Here is a 17,253-nt window from a genome sequence, read left to right on the forward strand (position 1 = left end):
CTCCTGAGTGTGTAAGCTGACTGTGCCAGCTCTGTGGTCCCCATAGACTCTGATACTTAACTGTCTGTGTCACCCTGAGTAAGTGATGTAACATCTCTGAGCCTCAATTTTTAGCCGCTCTGCAGAACAGGGCTGGTAAACAGTGCCTGCTTATGAAGCACTTCTGCAGGCCTGGCCCAGGAGAGCGCTAGGTAAATGGAGCATCATGGGGGACAAACTGACCTGTCTCTCCCCTGCAGGGTCTCCTCTGGGGTCTACGAGCCAGTCGTGATTGAAAGCCATTGAGGAGCAGGTGTCCGGGCTGGAGAAGGGCCCTGCCTTCTTGAGCATCCATCCAGACCCGCATCATTCCACAAGGAACCTTCCCCTTCAGATTTCCATCCGTGCCGCATCTCATCCATGCCTCCTCCATGCACTCCAGGCCACACCTGTCCCCAGAGCATCATTCCACTGTCCTTCCATCTGTGCTGGGACCCTCCTGGCCTGCCAGGCCCAGGCACCACTGTGAATATTTTCCTCTGAACCACTAGTGGGCAGGACGGCCGGGCCCATGTGGTAGGTGGGAAAGACAGAGCCGGCCAGAACTGCACCTGCTGGAGACTGACCTGGCCCCCTTGGGCAAGGACATGCAGCAGCTCCTAGAAATGTGGGGATGCTTATATCCAAGGGGCTTGTCCCCCTGTGTCACCACTCACTCCAGGAGCACAGGCTTTGGTCATGCCCTGGCAAGGCCTTGCTCCATTGTCCCTTTGCCCTCGGGGGGCCAGACCACCCCCAGAATCCTGCCACCTGTGACACTCTGACTGCTTAGTGCTTCAGTTGTCCTTTGCCTGTGTTCTGGGGGACCTGCTGGCAGCCTCCTCCTGGAGCCAAGACCTCAGACCCCATCCACATTCCAGATCAGACCCCCACCTCCCTCAGCGAATGTTCTCCTGCTGCCCTGGCAGCCTGCATTTTGCACATGCTTGTCCCCAGCACAGTCCCTACTGGCCCCTCACCTCCCCCCACCAACCTCTTCCCAAGGACTCCTGGATGCTGCCTGCTGTGCAGTCAGAGGCCCAGGGTCTAGCAGCCCGGCTGGAACGTGGTGCTGCTTCTCCTCCCTCTGGTTAGCTCCAGCTCAGGCCCAGGCTCTGTGCTGAGAAAGGTCTGAGTGCCAGTAGTGCCCTCTGCCCAGGGCTGGGTCCTGAGCAGCTGGTTTTCCTATAGGAAGGTTGGGGGCTAGGCTGGGCTAGGCTGGGCAGGGCAAACAAAGCCCCCTTCTCTGCCCTCAGATCAGCTGGCCCAGGCTGGGGCTGATACTGGAGAGGTGGGTGGGGTGTGACTTAGCAGCCCGAGCTGGCTTCCTGGCCAGAAAAGCCCAACCCTCTTCTGGAAGCACCCCGCCTTCTGGGCAGGGGAGAGGTGGGGTTCTCTAAGGGGTATGCTTTCCCAGCGGGGAGCAGTCTGGTCCTGCACCCCACCCCTGTCCCTCACTAAAGCCCCTACTCTGAGCACTTTCCCCCCGGTTCTTGTAACTTGCTTGAAGGTGGGTTCTGGCCACCAGCCAGTCCCTGGACAAACTCCTCTGCTCTTTTAAATTTTACTCATTTTGTGTAAACACAGCAGGCTGGCGTTTACTTAGCTATTCTCTTTTCTTTCTTTCCTCCCTCCCTTCTTGTTTTCTTTCTTTTTTTTTTTTGGAATTCTAGTTCAATATTTCCTCCTCCCCCAGGTGAGGGGAGGTGCTTCTCTGTCTGCCTCCCCCCCCCCACCCGCTGGCTGGGTCCCAGCAGGGCGGGGGACCTAGCTGGGGGCAGAATGCTGGTTCTCTCTGGGAGTAGGGCAGGTGTCCTCCCCAGGCTGGGAGGGTTCCTTGCCCAGTTCCCTGTCTGCCCCATCTGGCAAGAGTTGGGGTTCTTGGTCTTAGAACTCCCTAACATTCGGACCAGAGCATTTCTAAAGATTTTTTTTTTTTCTTTTTTGAGCAGCTGGCCGGTATGGGGAACCAAACTCTTGACCTTGGTGTTACAAGACAGTGCTCTAACTAACTGAGCTAACCGGCCAGCCTGTTGTTGTTTTAATTACCTAACTCTTAGAAAATGAATGTTAGAAGACGCCTGCCAAGGCAGGACAGAGCATTTGCTCTGGCTGGAGAAGGCTCTGGTGAGCTCTGAGTCCCTTTCTGCCCTGCAGATACCTGCACTTTAAAAGGGAGTTGGCCGCACTGTCTTCAGATGAGTGACTCCCCAGAAGATGGGGGGGGGGTGCTGTCCTTCCCTACTGTGTCTGCGTGACCTCACCCAGACCAGTGGGGAGGTTCATTCAGGGTGTATTTTGGGTCCAATTCAAAGTTCTAGGGCTTCAGGCACAAAACAGATGGCATTGGTGCTGTTGGGGACACTCCCCCTAACCAGGAACCCCAGCCCCACCCAAGCCAAGGTCTGAGTTTGACAGTCACCCCAGAAGGAGACAGAGCTTGCCACATCCTTCCACACCAGGCCCTGGGCCAGGGTAGTAGGATTGAGAATTTGGCCACAACCAAATTAACACTGGCTGGAGCCAGAGGCCTGGAGCCCTGGCCTCATCCCCATGTGGGAGCCCTTTCTTCAGCCCTCTGGTCCCTTCAAGCTCAGTGAATTCCCACCAGGTGTCCACAGCTCCTGGACTTCAAATTCTATATATAGATAGAGAGAATTTATTAGAGATATTTTTGGAAAGGAATTGGTCTATGCAATGCCAGTTTGGAATCTTCTTGAAAGACAGTTTAACGTTTCTATTAGGAGATTTAAAGAAAATAAAGGTCTACAATATTTTTAAAGTTTCCTCCCCTCTCCCCCCCTTCACCCCACAAACTGACCACATGACATGATCTGCCAGGATGGAGAATGTCCACGTTTTCCTCTGTTTTTAGGAAGGTGATTGAGAAGATGGGGGAGGGGAGGTCTTTGTTTTTCAGTTCCCCTCCTTTCTAACAGTGTTGCCATCACCACTCCTGGTTCAGTGGGCTGTATTTGTATCTGTGTCCCAGCTTCTGTTGTAGAAAATAACACTGTAAGGGGAAATCAGCCTAGTGTCAGTGTCTTGGTTTGGGGGAAAAAATTAAATGTTGTAGTTTTTCTTTTGCTGTTTTGTTTTTTTTAAAACCTTGTTACTTTACTATGTTGGTTTTTAACCTTGTTACTTTAGCACATCGACTTTGGGTCAAAGACAGCATCAGAAGGAAGCCAGGTGTGTAAGTGACTTTCCAGAGGTGGGAAAGATGTAGGTGCCCAGGGTTCTCCAAGTGCTGGCTGCAGTCACATTATTGCCACCTTTATTATCCCAGATTTCTGGGGAGAAAACTGAGGCCCAGAAGGGCAGTTACTTGCCAGTCTCATACCTAGTAAGTGGCATTTGTGACCTCAGAGCCCAAGTTCTAACCACTGCTGTGTGGACCTCCCCACAGTCAGGTGGTCTCTAAAAAGTATGCCCAAGGACGGATAACTCTCTGGGCCTCAGTTTCCTTGCTGCAAAAGGGCTTGGGGATCAAATGAGAACACATGTGTACAGCCGGACCTGCAGGAGGTGTTGAGTGGGCTTCCAGTCTCTCTAAAGCCCCAGGCTCATCCTGGGCCCTTCACCACTGTTCCTGACTGTCCCAAGTCACACAGGAGCTCAGTGGCTTAGCAAGCTCTAGAAAAGGCAAGTCACTCTGGGTCTTTAATGAGCTCAGAGGTGTCAGGAAGCTTCAGTGGTTTAGGCCAGGCCAGAAGGAACCAGGTCACCAGGACTGTCTCTGTCCCCAGAACAGTATTATCCCCACCCTGTCCCAGGGCTTACCCCTTTAAACCCTTAAGGCTGATTCTCAGTCCCTTCTGCTTTCGGCACACTGGGAGGGAAAAGTGGGCTCCCAGCCAGAAAGTTGGTCCTGTCAGCTTGGGGGAGAGGGGGAGGGGGCAACCCCCAGAGTCAGAGATGGGCTCAGGGAGATAAATGCTGCCAGAGGGAGCAAACCATGCCAGGCTCAGACTGCATCTCTCGTCGAACCTGCCAAGTGGAGCCTGCAGGCCACATCCACATAGCCTCTCCAGGAGGCCTGGAGTCCTCAGATGCTGTACTCTGTAGCATTCCAGGTTCTAAAACAAATCACTGAGTCTTAAAGCTGATTGGTTGACTCAAAGCTCCTACTTCGTGCCAAGCCCCATTCTGGGTGCTGAGGATACAGCAGTGACCACAGACCCTGCCCTCAGGGAAAGCACAGTCATGTGGGCCAGGTCAACAAGTAAATCAGCTAATTAAAATGCAGTGATAAGCGTCGTAATGGAGATACACTTGGGGCTGTGGAGCACAGAGGAGGGAGTCCCTGCCTCCAGGTGCAAAGGTGGCTTCCCTGGGGTGGGTGAGAAGCAGCCAGCCCCAAGAGCTGTGGGAAGACAGTTCCAGGCCCCAGAGCTGAAGAAGCATCAAAGATGATCTGACTCAACCTCCCCCATGGGAGGTTGGGAAGGGCCCATCATCTGATGGGAAGGGCCCATAAGATCAGTCGGAAACCTCTCTGGGCGGCTACGACACCCAGGGCCCTAGAGACAGACGGAAGGGAGGAGGGAAGCCAGGCGAGGTTAAAGGGTTGCTCCTGCTGATCGAAACCCTTCCCATCCCTGTGGGCTCAGGTCAGTCCCTCCTCCCATGCCAGACCAGCATTCTCTGCACCCTTCTCCCCAACAGACAAGTAAGGGCCTCGGGCCCAGAAAGTGGAGCCCTTGCATTCCGGCATCGGTTTCACCCTGACTCGGATTGTGATCTGCCCCTCTTTGAGTCTCACTGTTCCCCGTCTGATAGATGGGACTTCCGATCCCCCATCCCCATACCGCTCTGGCTTTAGGTCTCTGGGATGTTTAGGGATGGGCTTTTTAGTGGAGCTGGGTGGGTCCGACAGAACCGTGGCCACGAAGGCCAGGCAGTCTTGGTGCCCTATTCCCTCGGGAGACGCGGGGAACAACGTACCCACAATGCCCTTAAGAACTATATTTCCCGACATGCAAAGGGTAGGCGGTGCCTGTCGGTCTCGGGCAACGTGGTCCTGGGACGGCCTGGGGACTACGACTCCCAACGTACCCCGCGGCCCAACGCCAGAAGGGCCCGGATCCGGAACCGGATGTAGTTTTCTGCTCCGGTGGCGGAGCGCAGAGATGGTGAGGTTGGGACCGAGTGCTGGGGGTAGGAGGTCCCTGGAGGTGGGGTCCCGGGTCTGCTCAGGAGCTGGGGCTTGGGCACTCGGAACCGGGATTGCTCTCCCGCCCGTCCACTGTACGGGTGAAGATTCCGAGGCCCGGCACTCCCTCCCAGCTTAGGAATTGATACCTAGTCAGCCCTCTATAACATCTGTTCAATGAATGGGAAGCTTAGAGCGTAATCAGGCTGCGACGCCCGTCTTCCATTAGTGCACCTAAACGGAGAGTCACTTCGTCAGCTGAGCCCTCCCTTTTCTCCAGGCCACGGGGACAGACCAGGTGGTGGGACTCGGCCTCGTCGCAGTTAGCCTGATCATCTTCACCTACTACACCGCCTGGGTGATTCTCTTGGTATGTCTGTCTCCCCTGCCCTGGGCTCACCATCCCCCATCCTTGAATCTTGAAGCCGACCGCTAACACCATTTAAGCAGCTACTGTATGCCAGGCGCGGGGCTAGGTGCTTTACCTGCGACACCTCATGGGATCTTTAGAACAGCACTATAAGGAGGATGCCAGTGGCGTCGCAATTTATAAATGAGAAAGTTGAGGTTCAGGGAGAAGGATCTGGCCCAAGGTCGCATTCTTAACCGCTACACTCTGAAGCCCTGTTCCCACTTTGCTTTGCCTTTGAAGGGAGTTCTGGTCCTTCTGGTTAGGCGGCTGGCCCCTGGGCATGGCGAGCACCACTGGATTTTGTGAGAACCTTTAGGATTCTTTTTTTTTTTTCTTATGGTAAAATTTGTTGGTTATTGCTTAAGAAGTGCAGTGTGTTGGAAGGCAAAATCTTGCAGAACTTTGTGTCCTTTGGAGAAAGATGTTAGTAAAAAAGACCTGGGAGCCTGTGTTGGGAATCACTCAAGAATTCCTCATGTACCTTTTTGGGCTTTGAGTGCCTCAGGCAGGTCTGTTGTCTTGTGTTCACTGCCAGGTCCCCAGCACCAACCTAGGGCAGGCACCAAGCAAGTCCCCTGTCAACAACTAATAACTAAATGAATGAAAGAAACACTCCACAGCACCCTAATGCCATCATCTTAAGGAAAAGCAAATGCTATCCCAATGCTCTGAATGGGCTCAGCACCTTAGATGGAGGAGGAGGAATGTTTGGGCTTGGGGGCTAGGCTAGGCAAGCAATGCTCACCAGAACTCTGCCTCGATGTCAGCCATTCATCGACAAACAGCATGTCATCCACAAATATTTCCTACCCCGAGCCTATGCTGTCGCCATCCCACTGGCCGCGGGCCTCCTGCTGCTCCTGTTCGTGGGTAAGTCATCACCCCGCCCCACCCTGACCCTGGGCAGAAGGGTCCTCACCACCCTCTCCCACCCCTGAACATGCCTCCACACTTCAGCATTTGCTGTGTATCTACTTGAGGGTCCTTGATCCCAACTCTCCCCTGGGGTATTCCCATCCATCCTTCAAGTCAGTAACCCCTCTGGTCTTCCTGATGCCTCAGGCTTTTGGACTCTAATGGCATGTTTCCCTTTTTCCTGCCCCCACTCCCCATTATCACTCTGCTCATACCTCAATCCCCTTTCACCGTGGCTCATCATCTCTGCACCTGTCTCTCATAGCTTCCAAGGGAAGGGGGCTGTATCTTCATCATTACTGTGTCCTCAGCACCCAGCACAGGCTGTGGCACTGAGTTGGTGCTCAAGAAGGTAGTTTGGAGTCAACAATCAGATGATAAGGGCGAAGATGGGTGGGTGGGCAGATAAGGATGTTGAGTGGGCAGGTCGTGGGTAGGTAGGTAGGTAGGTAGGTGGAGAGGTGGTTGGCTGGGTGCGCAGATGGATAGATAGGTGGATCTTGTTCCCTGTGGAATCTGAAATACCAAATGCAGTATCTGCCTGTAGTAGGCACCCAGTTAGTGTTTGTTGAATGAATGTGAGTGGATGTGTGGCTTGCTGAATGACTAGGGAGAAGAGCAGGTGGCCTGGAGGGTGGTTGGGTGGGTGCACGGCCCTGCAAGTGGGTTAGACTGCTCTTCCCTGGCCTCCCAGCAGCCCTGAGCCTGGATCTCACCTGGTCTTTTTGGTCTGTATATTCCAGGGTTGTTCATCACCTACGTAATGCTGAAAAACCAGAGGGTGACCAAGAAGACTCAGTGAAGGCCCAGTGGGGATGAGGCTGCTGGCCCCTTCTCTGCATCCCCTCCAGGGCAGGGACCAAGGGTGGGAACCTGCAGGACCAGTCCAGGCATTGTGGCCCCCTCTACCCTGGCTGCCCTGCAGACATCCCTGTGGGCAGGAGCTCTTCAGGACTCAGCCCTGTCTGGCCGGAGCCCCCCTCCTCCCCTCCTTACCTTTCCAGAAGCCAGAAGGGAGGAGTGCCTGGAAGCTTCCCTCTCAGCCCTTCCAGCTACGGGCCTGAAAAGTGCTGGTCCTCCCCACTTCACTTTCAGCCTCCTTGTCACTGTTTCTTCTGGGTTCTGCCCTCTTTCCTGTTTCCCTCCAGTCACATGCTGATGTTGGCCTTAGCAGGTTCTGAGGTGGCATGTGACCTCCTCCCACAAGTCCTGCTCCTCCATGAAGACAGCTTTCCTGAGTCTGACACAGCCCCAGATCCCACAAGGACTTCTGGACCTGGAAAGCCGAGGGGAAGGATAGATGGACCCTAGGACCACCCCGGGGTCTCAGAGCACGTTAGGGCAGCCGCAGTGGGCCCCCAGACTGACTGCTCCTTATGGAGGCCAAGTTCTCTGGTCCCAGGGCTGGCCTGTTTGTGAGAGCTCAAAAATAAACGTTGATTGTGTGTTTGTCTCTGTGCCATTCTTGACAAGAGCAGCTGTACTGGAGGGGGCTTGAGGGTGCCCCTGCATTGGTCTCAGGTCAGGAGACCCTGGTTTGTGCAGTGAGAGTACCTCAGGTGCCTCTTCTGTGCTGTCCCTGTGCTGGACACTAAGGATAAAGTGGGACTGGGACAGATATGGTTCTGGCCCAGTGGAGCTCATAGCTGGGGAGTTGGTGGAGGCCCTGGCATACCTCTGTCAGCCCTGCCTCCCCTATGCCAGCTTGGCCAGGATGTACCAGTATTACAGTAGGGACCCTCGGGCAACTCCCCTAAAAGCCCAAGCCTGTTGTCCATCTTTTGCACCCAGCAGACCAACTTGGTGTGGCCTGAGCAGTGAGGGCTGCTACTGAGTCAGAGCAGGGCTGATTCTGTTGTGTTCGGGTTGGCTGATCTGGCACAGGCCCCTGCTTGGCTAGCAATCCCAAAGTGCCCTGGTGGGCAACCAACTCCCATTCTCCACAGCACCCAGTGTAACCACTGCCCCCTCAAACCTTGGATGTTCACTCTTCCTCCAGGTAGCAGAAGTGACTCCCTCATCATAGAGAAAAGAGGGGCCAACTGCAGACACACCCACCCTGCTCTCACCTGCTGCATCCCCCCTCTGCCCTCCAGTCCAGGCAGAGCTGCCCACCGGGGCTTTGGGTCCCCTCCCCCCACTGGGGGAGCCTCATTTCCTGAATATGCTCCAGGCTCCCACTTACGGGACCCTCTGTCAACCCAGTCTTCCCTCCAGGTATATCCCTCTCTCTGCTCTTCACTCCAGCCACTCTGACCTTCCACTTCCCGGGACTCCCCGAGGCCCTTTGTGCACCGTACTCGCATTGGTTTGTGGGCACCAGATTGTACCAGGCACTGAGCCAGGAAACGAGACCCACGTGGTTCCTGCCCTTGTGGCCCTCCCATTCTAAGGGGCAGATGCGATGAACAAATAATGGACAAGACAATCTCTGACGGTGTCAAGGGTAATGAAGAAAGGAAAGGTGATGTGATCAAGGGGGGAGGGGCGCTAGTTAGAGCCAGTCAGGGTGACAAGAAGGAATACAGCAAGTGAAAGTCTGGGGGGATAGCCAATGCCCAAGTCCTGAGGTGAGAGTTCGGTGGCTAAGGGACAGCGGGGGCCCTTGTGGCTGGGGGGTGGGAGAGTGATTTGAGGTGGGCCTGGAGGGTGGGCAGACGGGGCCTGGGGCCATAACAAGGGCTTTGGGTTTCGTTCCATTGCCATGGGAAGCCACTGGAGGCTTCAAGCATGAGTGACATCATCCGATTTATGCTTTTAAAAGATCACGCCGGCAGCTGCGTCCCACCTCACTCACCATTAAATCCCCAGGGCCTAGCAAAGCTTCTGGCCCAAAACGGTGTTCAAAATACATGTGTTGAATGAATGGATGCTCCTGCCTTTCTGTGTGACCTGGAGATGGTCACTTCTCTTTCTGGATCCTAGTTTCCGAACCCGAAAGACAGTCGGTGGGAATTTCACGCCAGAGTGCGAGGACGGGACAGGATTTCGGTTACTCGCCTCCCCAGGCGGCCCTGAGACCCGAGTTCCCCTCCCCGGGGAGGAAGATGAGGGGTCCTCCGTCCCGGGACCCCGACCAACGCGGGGCGGCGCCGCCCGCCTGGACCGCGGTCCGGAGGATGCTGCAGGCGCGGGGGCGGGGCCCGCAGGCCTTGGGCAGCGCCCCCCGCGCGGATTGGGTGCAGCCGCGACCGGCGCCGCGCGATTGGTCGGTCGCGAGGCAGGGGCGGGGCCTGGTTCCTGCAGCCGGGCCCCTGGGGTGGCGGACACGGCCAGAGCCCGGGAAGCCGCCTCGGGGGCGATGGCTGCGCCGAGCCCGGGGCCCCGCGAGGTAGGTGCGGACCCCAGACAGGACACGAGAGGGAAGGGTTGGTGGGCAATGGCCGGGCTTCCCTCCCGCGAGCGCCGCGGACACGCCCCCATCCACGCCAGGGAGGGGCCCTGCGCTCGGCTAGGGCCAGGACACGCCCCACACGGGGTCGCAAATATGAAGGGGGGCGGGGCGGTCTGGCGGGTGTCCCCTGGAGATTTCCTCAGTTTCCTCGTAGGGAAAATGGAGATGATAAGAAAAGCTCCTTCTTCGTAGGGCTGTTAGGAGCTCAAGTTCTCAGCCAGTGCTGGGCACATGGATGCCCACTCCTAGTGGGCCACCTGGTATGATCTCAGCATCGTGCGGCCCTTCCACGCTGGCCTGGAGGAACGCAGCACAGGCGAGTGATGCTGAAATCGTCGGCATCACTATTTATCCTACTGTGAAGGGTTCCTGTGCACGGAGCTCAAACTCAACACCAACAGTAGTTAATATCTGCCAGGAAGGAGTTGTTACAGTTTCATGTTACAGATGAGAAAATGAGGAACAGAAAGATTAGGTGACTTACCTAAGGTCACACAGCTGGGGAGAGACAGTCTCTGGCCAGGTTTGACTGCAGAACACATGCTCTACCTACTGATAATTATAACCATTTGCTGTTTGAATGCTGATTGCATGCCACGTGGTGTGTGGCCCCTCCCAGCATCTGGTGAGGTGAGTACCAGCCTTATCCCTATTTAACAGCTGAGGAAACTGAGGAAGAGAGAAATGAGGGGAAGGCTCACGGTAGTGGAAGTGGGACTTGAACCTAGGCCTTTCCCCTCTGAGATGCTGCCGCGTACTGTTTGCTTCCTGTGCCTCCTCCCACCAGGTCCTGGCTCCCTCCCCAGAGGCTGGACACAGAGCAACCACCTCGAGCTCCAGACGCCGTGGCCTCCTCTGGCGTCTACGGGACAAGCAGTCTCGGCTGGGCCTGTTTGAGATAGGCCCGGGTCATGAGCTTCATGGGATGATGTGTATGATGCAGGCAGGGCTGTGGGCTGCCACCCAGGTCTCCATGGATCACCCGCCCACGGTGAGTAGCCAGTCTGTCCCATGCATCACCAGAACACCCATGGCAGGACCAGGCTGGTGCCTGGGAGGAAGGGACATTCTGGGTGGAGGCTGGAAATCCCAGAGTGCTGGGGGTGTGAGGAACCCCCGACTCAGGTGATTGCTGTGTGACTGTAGGTGGGCCTCTACCTGTCTGGGCCTCAGTGCCCCCATCTGTATAATGGGTGGGAGGGATTGTACTCTGTGGTTTCTGAGGCTCTCCCAGCTCTGCCAGGTTTATGGTTGAGAAAAGACCCCACCCCCACCCTGCCAGCCTAGCCCAACCTCCCCGGAGCTCAGGCTGGGGACAGGCTGGCTCAGCAGAAAGGGTCGCCCAATTGCAAGCTCAGCAGCTGGGCAGGCCTGGGTGAGCATGTGTGTTGTTTGTGTGTGCGTACATGTGCGCAGCGTGACCACATCCCACAAGCCAAGTACTGGCACAGGGATCTGGAGGTCCAGGGAGAGTGTAGGGGCCTGAGGGAATCCTCTAAACCACAACCTGACCTCATAATCTGCTGAAAATCTTTCATGGCACCCCAGTACTCAGCATGGCCCCAAGGTCCAGCTGGCTCCAAGGGCCAACTGTCCAGCCTCCTTCACGCTTCATCCCTCCCTTACTGGCTTTAGCCACTTGGGCCTTCCTTCCCTCGCTGATGGCCACCAATGCTGTTTCCACTGCTATGAGCACCCTGCTTCTCCTCTCCACTGCCCTTCAGATTTCAGCTTAGAGATCACCTCTGTCAGGAAACCTTGTCAGATCCTGCCCCTCCCTGACTCTGTCAGGCAGTCCCTTGGCTTCAGGGACATCGCTTGTATTGGGATGAAATCTGGCTTCAGTAGGCCAACGTGTGTGTCTGGGGGCATGTGCCAGGCTTAAACTCAGAGCCTGGTTCTGGGGACCCAGTGGGGGATGAGACACACCCAGGCCCTGCCTCAGGTCACTGTCATCCTCACTCCAGTCCCGGGAGGGCTGCAGCCCATCTGCGCAACTCAGGCACAAGTCAGAAACAAGTCAGGTCCCTGTCTGCTGAAGGAATCAAATTGGCAGAAGGGGCAAGGCCAGGTGCAGGACACTTGGAGATCCTGCGGCAAGTACTGGGAGACTGAGACTCGCCCTGGACCCTTTTCCTCTTCCTGCAGGGGCCACCCACCCAGGAGGATTTCTCTGAGGTCCTGACCCAGGTCCATGAGGTAGGAAGCCAAGACCCCTGTGTGGGAGGGGCGTGTCCTGGGCTTTGCTCTCTCCTCCAGAGTTGCCTCCTCTGTGCAGTGGGAGTGATTGGCTTGCTGCAGCCTTGCAGGAAGGGGGTGGTCACCCTGAACCTCCTGCACCAGGGCCAACTGCACAGGCCTGGGCCCACGCGGACACTTGCTTCCCCACAGGGCTTTGAGCTGGGCACTCTGGCCGGCCCAGCCTTTGCCCGACTGCGCCGCTCTCTGGGACTGGCCGAGGAGGACTATCAGGCTGCATTGGGTCCCGGTGACCCCTATCTTCAATTCCTGAGCACCTCCAAGAGCAAAGCCAGCTTCTTCCTGTCGTGAGTTTATGGCAGGGTGGGGCAGGGGACCGGGTGGTGCCCCCGGGTCAGGGGAAGGCATTCTGAGTGGTGGTGGTGGTGCGGACCCTTGGAGAGAGAAACAGAGTGGCCATGGTCAGGGATGGTAAGAGGCAGATGGAGGTCGGGGGGAGGGGAGAATAGACTAAGGGCTAGGGCCGGAAGCAAGAGGGGCGATGGCGAGGCTGCCAGCCGAGACTCAAGACGCGGCAGAGAGATGCACGTGCCCAGGCAGAGGCAGGGGACCCGGTGGGAGCCCATCCAGCCAGGCCTGGGCAGTGACCTCTCCCTCCCACCCCCTAGCCACGACCAGCGCTTCTTCCTGAAGACCCAGCGGCGCCGGGAGGTGCGGACGCTGCTCGCCCACCTGCCCCGCTACGTGCAGCACCTGCAGCGGCACCCGCACTCGCTGCTAGCGCGGTTGCTGGGTACGGGGGCTGGGGGCGGGGTTCGGTGGGGGGCGGGTCCTAAACGTCAACGTACCGGGGGGCGGGCCTGGGGCGGGGCCTAAAGGGGCGGACTTGGGATGAGACGATCCCGAGGGAGGGTGTGTGGGCGGGGCCGCACCTAGGGGCGGGGCATCACTGGGGCTGTGAGGACCCGAGCGGAGGGAGCGGTCTGGGGGCGGAGCCTGGGGGGCGGGCTCCGGATGCCGCAGATCTGGAGAAGAAGGCGTGGCCTGGAGCTGGGACTGGGGCGGATGGGCCTAGGGCTGTGGAGTTTGGGGGCCCTCACCTGCAGCCCTGTCCCCTTCCAGGAGTGCACAGTCTGCGGGTGGCCAGGGGAAAGAAGGTGGGTGAGGCCGAGGCGAGGTGGCTGGGCGGAAGGGGCGGCTAGAGGGTGAGATCGTGGCTTCTCTCACTCCTCGTCCCTGTCCCCAGAAATACTTCATCATCATGCAGAGCGTCTTCTATCCCGCCGGCCGCATCTCCGAGAGGTGAGTCGGCCGGGAGCAGACCTCAGAGGCCCGACCCCGCCCGGAACGTGCCACCCGAAGCGTCCACACTCACTAGATAGACGGCGACACGGAGGCACAGGCAGAAGGGGAGTTCCCAAGAACGGGTGGGTCGGAGACGACGACACCCAGCACGTCTCGAGCACTCAGACGCGGTGGGCGCTATGCTGACCCTTTGCATCTAGTGTCTTCTTTACTCCCCGAACACACCGAGGGGTAGGTGTTGTCGTCCTACATAAGAAACCGAGGAAGGGAAAGGCCACACAGCCGACGTGTGATATCAGGGATTCAGGCGCAGCCCCTCTGTCTGCACTCAGCCCTCTGGCTTCCTGCCCTGGCTGTCCCCACGGTCCCCATTAGCGCTCCTCCCCAGAGCCATCGTCTGCCCTCGTGTCCCCCTGGTGCTGCCGTCTAGTGTTGGATCCGTGTGTCTGCGACATCTCCAGGGATGACAAAGTGCCGAAAGGCAAGCGCAGGGAAGGCTAAAGACTGTGCTGGGCTTCCAAAAGCTGAATTTGAATCTCTGCTCTGCTCCCAATTTGCTGGGTAGGCCGGGCAAGTTAGAGAGCCTCAGTTTCTCCATCTCTAACGTGGGGACGGTAACAGAGCCGGCTTGTGCTGAGGAGTAGAGAGGTAATGAGTTTAGTGCATACACGAACAGTCACCCGGTGGAAGCTCTGGCTTCCACGTATTACCTTGTGAGATTCCCTGTGTGTCTCAACTGCAGGTAAAGCTGAATTCTGTCACCCCACCTCCCAGGTATGACATTAAGGGCTGCGAGGTGAGCCGCTGGGTGGATCCGGCCCCTGAGGGCAGCCCTCTCGTCCTGGTGCTGAAGGACCTCAACTTTCAGGACAAGACCATCGACCTGGGTGAGCCACAGAGGCGGACACTGCCTGCTCTTCCTCCATTCCCTGGCACTAGCCGCTGCCCGAGTCCTTAAGAGCCCAGGTTCTGGAGTCAGGCAGAGCAGGGTTCAAATCCCAGCTCCACGACTTAACCAGCTAGGTGTCCAAGGCCAAGTACAGATGAGTTTTCTTATTTGTGAAATAGGGGCAGTAATGATCCTGCCCTCCTGGGGCAGAAGCGTGTGGAGCAACGTGGCTGGCACACGGTGAATGCTCAGGTGGGCACTGATGCTCCGGCAGGGCCCCAGAGGAGCTGGTTCCTCTGCCAGGTGGAACTGGACACCGCCTTCCTCCGGGAGCTCAACGTGCTGGATTACAGCCTCCTGATGGCTTTCCAGAGGCTCCACGAGGATGAGAGGGGCCAGGACAGCAGCCTCATCTTCCGCATGGCCAGGTGAGCCCCCCCCCCCCCACGGCAAGAACGAGCTGGTGAGAAGGTGGGGAAGACGGAGGTGGAGGTGTGGGAGTGCCTTCCCTGGGTGGGGAGCAGCACAGGCAAAAGCTCCAAGTCTGGAAAGTGTGTGTGTGTACGTGCGTGTGGAGGGTGCAGGGCTGGAGAAGCACGGCTGGTGGAAGCAGCGGGCACAGGTGGATCACAGCTGGGGACAGAACAGACAAGGTCCAGCTGGACAAGGGCTTTGGTGCTCATTTGAAGAGTGTGCCCATTTTGCAGCAGGGGATGTGGAGCTATTGAAGGCTTCAGAGCAGTAGAAAGATTTATTTAATTTTCACCTTAGAAAGAGCCCTTGCCCCTTAGCCCAGTCATTCGAATTCCAGGACCCTGAGGTCATCACCACGGGCACCATCATCATGCTACCCTCACCTTTGTAGCAGTAACTCTCCCTCATGGCATGCTGACCATGGGCTTCACTGAGACGGTGGGCTCGTTCCCATTTTAGAGATGTGAAAACTGAAGCTCAGAGAGGAGAAGTGAAGTTGCAGAGTGAATTCCAAGGACTCATGTTAGTACTCGGTTAGTTACTTGGATTTCAATTCTCCGAGTCCCACCTCTGGATAAACAGAATTACATAGGGGTTAAGACAGGCACTTTAAGAACCAAAGCCCAGTGATCTGGTGGGTGGACAAGGGAAGTGAACAGTGATGTCCCCTCATCCAGCTCCTGCATTCCTGCCACTTGGAGGAAGACTTTGAGATGTGTGAGGCTTGGGCAGAATCCAGGGTAATGGCTCCCCAGACAGCCTGTGGCTGGATGAGCACATCCTGCCCGGGTGGTGGAATTCCTACCACGGGGCACAGCCCCCCACGTCTGCCCACCCAAGCTAAGTCAGCTTCTCCCTTGCCCTCTACCCGCAGCTGGTGCTTCAGTCACGGCTGCCATTCAGCCAGTAATTCCTGTTTTTCACATAATGGTTGTTGTGATATTAAGATATTTTCATGCTGGCTGTCTCAACCCCACCCCGACCCAGTTCCCAGCCCCTCACTCAGAACCCCACCGCATCCCTGCCTCACACCTCCCCGTCATCCCGGTTAATAACCCTGGCACCGCCGAGGGTGACATCGCCCTGCCGGGCTCTGAGACCTCTGGGTTCTGATTGGTCGGCACCTCGGCGGGGCTTGTCTTTTATTGGCTCATTTACTCCCAAGGAAATGACTGGACAGGACAGTAATAAAGCTTGGCGACCCTCGCAGGACAAAGTTAGGCATTTGAACCTACTTCTGCTGGGACTGGGGTCCAGTCAAAGGCATCTTCTGATTTGGAATGCATTTTGAGGCAAAAACACACACACCAGCTGCAAACAAAATGGATTTGTTCACAAAGCTTTAGCTCTGCGACCCTGGGACTTCCAGGGTTGGATGATCCCGAACAGAAATTTCGGAAATACTCAAAGGACTTCCCCAAAGTCATGTGACAATGAGTCTGTGTGACCCAAATGCTCTGCGAGTGTTACCCAATAGAAGTATCATGTAAGTCACATGTGTAAATTTAAAATTTTCTGTTAGTATCATTTAAAAAAGAAGAAACAGGTGAGATTAATTTCAACAATATATGGGCCGGCCCGTGGCTCACTTGGGAGAGTGTGGTGCTGATAACACCAAGGCCACGGGTTCGGATCCCTATATAGGGATGGCCGGTTAGCTCACTTGGGAGAGCCTGGTGCTGAGGACACCAAAGCCACGGGTTAAGATCCCCTGACCGGTCATCTTTAAAAAAACAAATAAAAAACACCCCCAAAACAAAACAATATAATTTACTCAATAATCCAAAATTTGATCATTTCATCTAATCAACATAAATATTGATGAGATATTTACATTATTTTTCACACTATCTGGAAATTCAGTATGTGTTTTCCGCGTGCAGCACATCTCAAGCGGGACTGGCCGCATTTCCTATGTTCAGTGGCCACGCGTGGCTACGTCCTGGACAGTGCAGACCCAGACCGTCACCTCCACCTCACTCAGCCTCCGCGGTCACCCGGCTTCACAGACGAGGCATAACAGCAGGCGTGGGAGGAGCGGCTGAGCAGGCGGGTCAGCCTGCTGGGCTCCCTGGAGGAGGCGGCAATCTCACCCTCCTGTCGGCCCCCAGGTCTGTGCAAGGGGCACAGAGCCCGGAGGACCCGGGAGCCCAGAACCGCCGGCTGCTGCCCGATGTCCCCAACGCGCTACACATCCTGGACGGGCCGGAGCAGCGCTATTTCCTGGGCGTCGTGGATCTCGCCACGGTCTACGGGCTCAGCAAGCGGCTGGAGTACCTGTGGAAGACACTGCGGTACCCGGGCCGGACCTTCTCCACGGTCAGCCCGGCTCGTTATGCCCGGCGCCTTTGCCAGTGGGTGGAGGCGCACACCGAGTGACCGGCGCCCGGCCCCACTCTCCGCATCTGGACAATGGGCACTCCGGTTCCCGCCGGGCCGGGCAGCTCGCCTGCTGTTCCTCCTGATGGCCACCTGAGGGCAGCATTCCCTAG

At 56.7% G+C, this 17,253-nt stretch overlaps 3 protein-coding genes across 3 annotated transcripts in view; all 3 read left to right on the forward strand.

Annotated features, from left to right (window-relative positions):
- The window catches only part of EEIG1 (estrogen-induced osteoclastogenesis regulator 1), a 36,717-nt gene extending 33,649 nt beyond the window's left edge, over positions 1 to 3,068 (forward strand). Inside the window, exon 11 of the mRNA XM_063082144.1 lies at positions 240 to 3,068. Coding sequence (XP_062938214.1) covers positions 240 to 285 — 46 coding nt within the window. The 3' untranslated portion in view covers positions 286 to 3,068. The remainder of the gene's footprint in view (positions 1 to 239) is intronic.
- Positions 3,069 to 5,104: 2,036 nt separating this feature from the next.
- DPM2 (dolichyl-phosphate mannosyltransferase subunit 2, regulatory) lies at positions 5,105 to 7,949 on the forward strand. Its single transcript, XM_063082332.1, has 4 exons — positions 5,105 to 5,153; positions 5,454 to 5,543; positions 6,353 to 6,455; positions 7,244 to 7,949. The coding sequence occupies exons 1-4, from the start codon at positions 5,151 to 5,153 to the stop codon at positions 7,300 to 7,302; spliced, it is 255 nt and encodes an 84-aa protein (XP_062938402.1). The 5' UTR covers positions 5,105 to 5,150; the 3' UTR covers positions 7,303 to 7,949.
- Positions 7,950 to 9,801: 1,852 nt separating this feature from the next.
- PIP5KL1 (phosphatidylinositol-4-phosphate 5-kinase like 1) lies at positions 9,802 to 17,140 on the forward strand. The gene is made up of 10 exons (XM_063082629.1): positions 9,802 to 9,831; positions 10,682 to 10,885; positions 12,043 to 12,093; positions 12,286 to 12,440; positions 12,762 to 12,886; positions 13,216 to 13,250; positions 13,340 to 13,395; positions 14,173 to 14,285; positions 14,562 to 14,715; positions 16,873 to 17,140. The coding sequence occupies exons 1-10, from the start codon at positions 9,802 to 9,804 to the stop codon at positions 17,138 to 17,140; spliced, it is 1,191 nt and encodes a 396-aa protein (XP_062938699.1).
- The last annotated feature ends 113 nt before the right edge of the window (positions 17,141 to 17,253 follow it).

The sequence above is a fragment of the Cynocephalus volans genome, chromosome 17, assembly GCF_027409185.1.
Source record: "Cynocephalus volans isolate mCynVol1 chromosome 17, mCynVol1.pri, whole genome shotgun sequence".
In the NCBI taxonomy this organism is placed as follows: Eukaryota; Metazoa; Chordata; class Mammalia; order Dermoptera; family Cynocephalidae; genus Cynocephalus; species Cynocephalus volans.